The sequence below is a fragment of the Hemibagrus wyckioides genome, linkage group LG27, assembly GCF_019097595.1.
Source record: "Hemibagrus wyckioides isolate EC202008001 linkage group LG27, SWU_Hwy_1.0, whole genome shotgun sequence".
NCBI lineage: Eukaryota > Metazoa > Chordata > Actinopteri > Siluriformes > Bagridae > Hemibagrus > Hemibagrus wyckioides.
In genome coordinates, this window is record NC_080736.1 from 12,377,915 (window position 1) to 12,387,723 (window position 9,809).

The 9,809-nt window shown below is 41.3% G+C and overlaps 1 protein-coding gene across 1 annotated transcript in view; it reads left to right on the top strand.

Moving 5' to 3' along the window:
* galns (galactosamine (N-acetyl)-6-sulfatase) overlaps positions 1 to 9,669 on the top strand; it is a 37,654-nt gene extending 27,985 nt beyond the window's left edge. The window contains exons 13-14 of the mRNA XM_058382100.1: positions 6,634 to 6,751; positions 7,842 to 9,669. Of these exons, the coding sequence (XP_058238083.1) occupies positions 6,634 to 6,751; positions 7,842 to 7,928 (205 nt within the window). The 3' untranslated portion in view covers positions 7,929 to 9,669. The remainder of the gene's footprint in view (positions 1 to 6,633; positions 6,752 to 7,841) is intronic.
* The last annotated feature ends 140 nt before the right edge of the window (positions 9,670 to 9,809 follow it).

Here is a 9,809-nt window from a genome sequence, read left to right on the forward strand (position 1 = left end):
TTCAACACTGCACACCATCAACACAGTTCAACACTACACACCATCAACACAGTTCAACACTACACACCATCAACACAGTTCAACACTACACACCATCAACACAGTTCAACACTGCACACCATCAACACAGTTCAACACTGCACACCATCAACACAGTTCAACACTACACACCATCAACACTGCACAACATCAACACAGTTCAACACTGCACACCATCAACACAGTTCAACACTGCACACCATCAACACAGTTCAACACTGCACACCATCAACACAGTTCAACACTACACACCATCAACACAGTTCAACACTACACACCATCAACACAGTTCAACACTGCACACCATCAACACAGTTCAACACTGCACACCATCAACACAGTTCAACACTACACACCATCAACACAGTTCAACACTACACACCATCAACACAGTTCAACACTACACACCATCAACACAGTTCAACACTGCACACCATCAACACAGTTCAACACTGCACACCAACACTGCACACCATCAACACTACACACCATCAACACAGTTCAACACTGCACACCATCAACACAGTTCAACACTGCACACCAACACTGCACACCATCAACACTACACACCATCAACACAGTTCAACACTGCACACCATCAACACAGTTCAACACTACACACAACACTGCACAGTTCAACACTGCACACCATCAACACAGTTCAACACTGCACACCAACACTGCACACCATCAACACTACACAACATCAACACAGTTCAACACTACACAACATCAACACTACACACCATCAACACAGTTCAACACTGCACACCATCAACACAGTTCAACACTACACACCATCAACACAGTTCACCACTGCACACCATCAACACTGCACAACATCAACACAGTTCAACACTGCACAACATCAACACAGTTCAACAATACACACCATCAACACTGCACACCATCAACACAGTTCAACACTACACACCATCAACACAGTTCAACACTGCACACCATCAACACAGTTCAACACTACACACCATCAACACAGTTCACCACTGCACAACATCAACACTACACACCATCAACACAGTTCAACACTGCACAACAACACTACACGACATCAACACAGTTCAACACTACACAACATCAACACTACACACCATCAACACAGTTCAACACTTCACAACATCAACACTGCACACCATCAACACAGTTCACCACTGCACACCATCAACACTGCACAACATCAACACAGTTCAACACTGCACAACATCAACACAGTTCAACAATACACACCATCAACACTGCACACCATCAACACAGTTCAACACTACACACCATCAACACAGTTCAACACTGCACACCATCAACACAGTTCAACACTGCACACCATCAACACAGTTCAACACTACACACCATCAACACAGTTCACCACTGCACAACATCAACACTACACACCATCAACACAGTTCAACACTACACAACATCAACACTACACACCATCAACACAGTTCAACACTTCACAACATCAACACTGCACACCATCAACACAGTTCAACACTGCACACCATCAACACAGTTCAACACTACACACCATCAACACAGTTCAACACTGCACAACATCAACACAGTTCAACACTACACAACATCAACACTACACACCATCAACACAGTTCAACACTGCACAACATCAACACAGTTCAACACTGCACAACAACACTACACGACATCAACACAGTTCAACACTACACAAAATCAACACTACACAACATCAACACTACACACCATCAACACAGTTCAACACTGCACAACATCAACACAGTTCAACACTACACACCATCAACACAGTTCACCACTGCACAACATCAACACAGTTCAACACTACACAACATCAACACTACACACCATCAACACAGTTCACCACTGCACAACATCAACACAGTTCAACACTACACAACATCAACACTACACACCATCAACACAGTTCAACACTGCACAACATCAACACAGTTCAACACTACACAACATCAACACTACACACCATCAACACAGTTCAACACTGCACAACATCAACACAGTTCAACACTACACAACATCAACACAGTTCAACACTGCACAACAACACTACACGACATCAACACAGTTCAACACTACACAAAATCAACACTACACAACATCAACACTGCACAACATCAACACAGTTCAACACTGCACACCATCAACACAGTTCAACACTACACACCATCAACACAGTTCACCACTGCACAACATCAACACAGTTCAACACTACACAACATCAACACTACACACCATCAACACAGTTCAACACTGCACAACATCAACACAGTTCAACACTACACAACATCAACACTACACACCATCAACACAGTTCAACACTGCACAACATCAACACAGTTCAACACTACACAACATCAACACAGTTCAACACTACACACCATCAACACAGTTCAACACTGCGCAACAACACTACACGACATCAACACAGTTCAACACTACACAAAATCAACACTACACAACATCAACACAGTTCAACACTACACAAAATCAACACTACACAACATCAACACTGCACACCATCAACACAGTTCAACACTACACACCATCAACACAGTTCAACACTACACACCATCAACACAGTTCACCACTGCACAACATCAACACAGTTCAACACTGCACACCATCAACACAGTTCAACACTACACACCATCAACACAGTTCACCACTGCACAACATCAACACAGTTCAACACTACACAACATCAACACTACACACCATCAACACAGTTCACCACTGCACAACATCAACACAGTTCAACACTACACAACATCAACACTACACACCATCAACACAGTTCAACACTGCACAACATCAACACAGTTCAACACTACACAACATCAACACTACACACCATCAACACAGTTCAACACTGCACAACATCAACACAGTTCAACACTACACACCATCAACACAGTTCAACACTGCGCAACAACACTACACGACATCAACACAGTTCAACACTACACAAAATCAACACTACACAACATCAACACAGTTCAACACTACACAAAATCAACACTACACAACATCAACACTGCACAACATCAACACAGTTCAACACTGCACACCATCAACACAGTTCAACACTGCACACCATCAACACAGTTCAACACTACACACCATCAACACAGTTCACCACTGCACAACATCAACACAGTTCACCACTGCACACCATCAACACAGTTCAACACTACACACCATCAACACAGTTCAACACTACACACCATCAACACAGTTCAACACTGCACACCATCAACACAGTTCAACACTACACACCATCAACACAGTTCAACACTACACACCATCAACACAGTTCAACACTACACACCATCAACACAGTTCAACACTACACACCATCAACACAGTTCAACACTACACACCATCAACACAGTTCAACACTGCACAACATCAACACAGTTCAACACTACACACCAACACTACACAACATCATGCTTTATTTATGGTTTAATTATTATTTAGAGAGAGATTCTAATATAATCACACAGTCAGTTATCTTGAACTATCTTTGAGTGTCTGACGTCTGGACTGGACATCAGTCTGGACTGGACACGGTGTTCTTACGTGTATCGTAGTGAATGATGAATGAGAGTGTTAGCACTGCACCAGCAGGGAAAACACACTAACTAGGACAATTGACTGGTGAAATCTGTCCCTGGACACAGTCCCTGTCTTCCCAACCACCCCCCACACACTCCCTGGCCCTTTCACCGTGCACTGAGAACTTAAGCCCTGAGGCTAATGCTGCCAGCAGCTCAGGCCTCATCTGCTTCCCACGAACGTTTCAGTCTCCAATCAATAGTCCCGACTGAATTGCTCAATTTCCACACAGAGAGAAAGGGCAGAGGTATTTGATTGTCTCTTGTGCTCAATTCCCTTGTCTTTCTGCATGTGTGTGTGTGTGTGTGAGGTGGGTTTCTTTATTTGTCCATTCTCTTGTGCAAGTTTGTGTTGCGTTCATGTGAGGACTTATTTTAATGCTTTTACAATAGAGTATTTGGAAGGTGGAGAGGTGCGTGTGTGTGTGTTGGAAGCAGTGGGCTTGTGAATCACTAATCAGTATGGTGACACCTGAGCAATACCCCTGCCCCTTGGGTGTCATGCATTATAAATCAAAGGCCTGCATTTGCATGCGGTGTTATTATAATTTATGCCACTGTGGTTGCGGAGAGGAAACTGTTGGCGTGAACGATGCTAACGAACTGTGCTGACAGAGCACTTTTTTTTTTCCTTCAGCTGGACGCTTGGCATAAATAAAAATACCGGTGTTAATTATTGATTCAGTGCTTATGGGTATAGGACATACTGCGCCAAAAGATGAGCATTGTTAGCAAACTATCTGACATCTACTGTACCGTAACCCGAACTCTTAAATACACACGATTCCACAATCCCAGCTTTCTAATTTATAAAGTGATCAAATAATCAAATCATCTTTAAGGGCCATGAGCTTTAGTCTGAGAACAGCGTTCAAACCTAACCTAAAAATATTTATTTTAAAAGAAGCAAAGTCAGAAGAGAGAATGTTGGAAAATTGTCCAGAGTAGACATGTGTGCTGATGTGTAACAGTATGGCATATGTATATGTTGTTATAATATTGTAATTACCACAAGCACAGCATTCTTTAGACAAATTTTAATGGTGAAATTTTGATTTATATAAAATGCCGTTCAGCTTTTGTCTGCTACCATCATGTAGGCGATCATGTACAGTGGATAGGAAAGGTTTACACAGATCTGTTAAAATGGCAGGGTTTTGTAATGTAAAAAAAAATAAACGAAGAGAAATCAACTCAAAACCTTTTCCTGAAATTAAGTGAAAAACAAAGAGATGTCCTTACAATTCATAGAACATAGAACTGAGGGCATGAAGCTTTTATTATCGCCACACATACATTACAGCACAGTGGAATTCTTTTCTTCGCCTATCCCAGCTGAGGAAGTTGGGGTCAGAGCGCATGGGCAGCTATGATACAGCACCCCTGAAGCAGAGAGGGTTAATGGCCTTGCTCAATTGCCCAACAGTTGAGCTTGGAGGTGCTGGGGCTTGAACCCCGATCCTCTGATCAACAACCCAGAGCTTTAACCACTTGAGCCACCACTGCCCCATTCATTAGATTTACAACGTTTTTGCCAAAAAAGAATGGATAAAATATTGCCATGTCATATCTTTGATAATATCACAGAATATCACAGGGGTGCGCAAACTTATGCAACTGTGTATAGCGTCATGGTCCGGCCTCGGCCCTGCTGTCTTTTGCGTAATAAGCCGACTCATCATTATCAGTTAGTGCTTGGATGTGGCGTCTCTCGAGGAGGCGATGGAGGAGCAGGTGTTAGTGTGTGGTGGAAGGCTGTGCTCCCTTGGGGAGAGCTGGAGCGCTGTGAGTGAAGGTGTGATTCGGACTGAGCCTGAGGTTATTACACTAATTGACCCTTCACCCCACGCACACGCACACACAAACTCCCAGGGGGCCAATCAGGAGGCGGCGCTGACACAGGTGCAGCCTGCCAGTGTATTAAGGGCATAATTGCTGTGGTGATATTAGTTTGTGTGTGTGTGTGTGTGTGTGAGAGAGAGAGAGTGAGTGTGTGTGTATGGTTTTCTCTCTGACACACACATGCACTGTCTGAAGAGGCCATTAACTCTACAGGTCCTATTGAGGACAGCAATTCTCTGAGAGCAATGGGGGTCTTCACTGTAGTGTGTGTGTGTGTGTGTGTGTGTGTGTCCATGTGTCCAGCATCCTGCATTAAGGAGCACTTCTCACTCACTCAACAAGAGGAAAACAAAAATCAGCGTACTTTAGAGATGAGTACTTTTATATACTGTATGTAAATATGCAGTGTTATTATTTATTTCGGCTTTAATTTTACATAAAATATTTATTATTTAAATGAATATGAATATTTATAAGCCCATGATGCTGTAGACAGATTGAACATTAGAATTTTTATATTGCATCAACCATGATAGATGCAAAAGTTTAGGAATTAAAAAATCAGGAAGAAGCGATGTTTCCATAATTTTTTTTGTTGTTTTCCATGTTCTAACAGTTTATAAACTATAAATATTTTTTTGTCCTATTTACATAATCAAGAAGGAATAGGGCTCTAATTAAATACACTGAGATTCTCTTGCCTTAATTTGTATCACATGGTGTAGTGCAGCTCTAATGGTGTATGTTTTTTCTCCTCAGGCATTTCATTGACCCTCAGTGTCCTCTGCTTTGTGTGTGTGCACTGCCATGCCTGACTCCTGTTCATCTCCAGTATATAACTGTTCACCGGGGCTGTGTGTGTGTGTGAGGTGGAAGCAATAGCTTGAGTGTCCTTGACTTTACTGAAGAGCCCGGCTCTTTTCAGAGCGCCTCTTTGTGTGTGCGCGTGTAATTGTGTATATGTGAGCGTGGACCAATTGATGGCTTGGTGTGATTGCCCCGCTTTGGCGTGTGTATGATTGGTTTTGTTCATGCTGCAAGGTACATTTCTTGCTTTCCTCCCTCCCCCACACCCATCTCTCACTCTCTCTCTCTCCCTCTCTCTCAGTGTCCTGTCTGCGGAATATCAGCAAGTTCTTGGACGTATCAATGCCATAGTGGAGCAGCATAAGCGGACGCTCGTGCCCGGAGAGCCTCAGCTGAACATGTGTGATCTGGCAGTGATGGTGAGACGAGCCTCTTTTATCAGGCCGTTTAATATTCTCCCCCCTGCCTCACCTTTGACTCATTTTCACGCCGCTGTCTCTATATTTCTAACAACCTGCCAGGCTTTTATTCTAAGCATGTTCACATTCCCAAGCCTGAAAAAGATGTGAGATTTCATTATTCATGTATTTTTAAAAAATCATGTGTAATAATAAGATATAATAAAAAAACATTTAGAAATGAGAATACGCTTATAATTAAATACTAAAAAAAAATGATTTAATTATTATACTTATAATTCTCTATACGTACATCAGTATTTCATTATTATTGTCCTCTGATTTAAAACGTCCTAGTGAAGGAGGCGTGGCCTCACTGTCTTATCAATCTCTATGAAGCTCACACTTTCCATTCTTTGCACAATACTAAGAATAATGCCGTATCGCAGGAGCTCTAAATGATATCAGAGCTCCTACATGGCTGCTTTAATTGTACTTTCTCACACGGTATTGTCTCACAAAGAGAAACACACATGCTGTAGTAAGAACAATTGGACTGTGAGTCGATTTAGCCTCATGTGAATATTCCCTTTTTAGCCATTAATTAGATATGCTGCAGCAAGTTGGGATTCAGATATTAAAACTTTTTTTCTGTTCATTATTCTGCTTATTAACATTATTCTCTGTCGACATCTTCAAGCCGTTTTATTTATTTTAATGCAGTTCATTTGTTGTACAGAGCTGCTAGATAATTAGAGGGGTATTTTTTCCACTGCTCTTTGTTCTCGCTCACCTTTCACCCCCAGTGCTGAATATTTTCTTTCTTTTTTTTTATTCTCTACATATTTTAGTGTAAGTAAAGAAATTCTGGTAGCTGCTCTGTAGCGGAGGGAAAATATTTCCTTTGAGATGTGGTATGCCTGGTTAATGGAGAGGAGGTGCGGCGCTGCAGGCGCTACACAAAAGTCCGGTGTGGCAACAGTGTCCCCCAGTGGTCAGTTTTATTTCAGTCTTAATAAACAGCAGGCTGTGGAGTAAGGGTAACTATGGTATGATATCCCTAATGTCATTGTAAATGTGGTCTGAGGTTTGTTTTGTTCTGTTTTAACAGAATTGGGCTCCACCAGGATGTGAGAAGTTGGGGAAGTGTCTCAAAGCACCACCGTCTAAACCATGGAAATGTGACTGGCCCCATTGATGCATCTCAGAAATATTTTTATATAATGGGAAAAACTGATACTACTGTCCAGAATAATACATCACTGTACAGGGGTTTTTTTGTTTCTATTGCATAATATTTATCTAAAGATTCTGAATGCAATCGTGATGGATAGAAAATTTTTTCAATGGTTTTTTATTTTATGATAAGGGAAATTAAAAATCGTTAAATTGTTTTTAAAATTCAATTCTATGTTAAGTTTGCCAATTCTATGTTCGTTTTTGACCTATGATAATCATAAACAATGGATCAAAATTCATAATTTTATATTTGGAGTCTTTAGTAAAGATTTATCTGTCCTGCTGTTCAATTTTATTTCTACTGTTTTTTCTTTGCTGTTTTTTGTCACATGACTTAGGAATATGAAAGACGTAGGATATGAAGGACTAGTAGGATGCGTGTCTTACGCTGACGTCTTGTTTCATACATCATAAAGTAAATTCAGCAAAATTAAGAGTATCTCATTGCAGAAATTATGCTAGGACAATGTTCTGATAATGTTTTTTTTTTGTGTGATATCCCATGATGCACCTCCAGCTGTATGTTGTGGCCTGACTAATCCTGTGCACCTCAGAATGTTTATCTCATTACTTTGGAAGTAATGTACTTTAGTAATGTTAAGCTTGGACAGGTTAAGTAAGGTTAAGTAACCTTAAGTTGTCATTGGGAAACTGAAACCTGGCTAAAGTAAGAGGAGGAAAAAAAAGAGAGAAACTTGACACTGGCCTCTTCTTTGAGACTGAAACAGGTTTGACCAAAATGTCCTTAAATTTCTACAGAAAGGGTGATTTACACTGATCAGGCATAACATTATGACCAGTGAGAGGTGCCGTGTATAACACTGATGATCTCCTCATCATGGCACCTGTTAGTGGGTGGGATATATTAGGCAGCAAGTGAACATTTTGTCCTCAAAGTTGATGTGTTAGAAGCAGGAAAAATGGACAAGCGTAAGGATTTGAGTGAGTTTGACAAGGGCCAAATTGTGATGGCTAGACGACTGGATCAGAGCATCTCCAAAACTGCAGCTCTTGTGGGCTGTTCCCGGTCTGCAGTGGTCAGTATCTATCAAAATTGGTCCAAGGAAGGAACAGTGATGAACCAGCGACAGGCTCACTGATGCATGTGGGGAGTGAAGGCTGACCCCTGTGATCCGATCCAACAGACGAGCTACTGTTGCTCAAATAATGCAAAAATAATGTTATACCTGTTCATTATATCAGTGTATATAATGAAATAATTATATAAATATTAATGCTTGAATTTGTGATAACTTCTTGTTGCTCTCTGTTCAGGGGTTGCCACAGCAGATCATCCAATCAGCATCTTTTGATTTTGGTGCAGGTTTTTTACTCCGGATGTTCTTCTTGATGCAACCCTTTCATTTTATCCAGGCTCAGGACCAGCACTGAGAGTTAACCCCTCAGTGGTTGGATCAGTTCTCTGCCCAGGAATCAAACCCAGGATTATATTCATATCCTGCCACCAGACTACCAGGGAATTATTGTATTGTTTTTATGTACATGTGAGTTTGTTGAGTCTGAATTCACTGGATTAGCTACTCTGAATGATGCATAGGAGCCAAGGCTTGGTGTCTTCTGTCTTATCTTCCTGCCTTGTACCTCTGCTCTATGAGGACAGACTTTGTATCCAATGTGAACCTCATTAGAATAACATGTTTACCGAAGATGATTTTTTTGAATAAAGGATATTTTTACACATCTCGAAATGGAATATGAGCCAAAAACAACCACGATTGTACGGTCTCCCCAAACCACCTCCTACACCATTCATTCCTCTCCTCAGTGTTTTAATCTAAAGCAATTTAGAAGCAGAGCGGAGCAATGCCACAAGACTAGC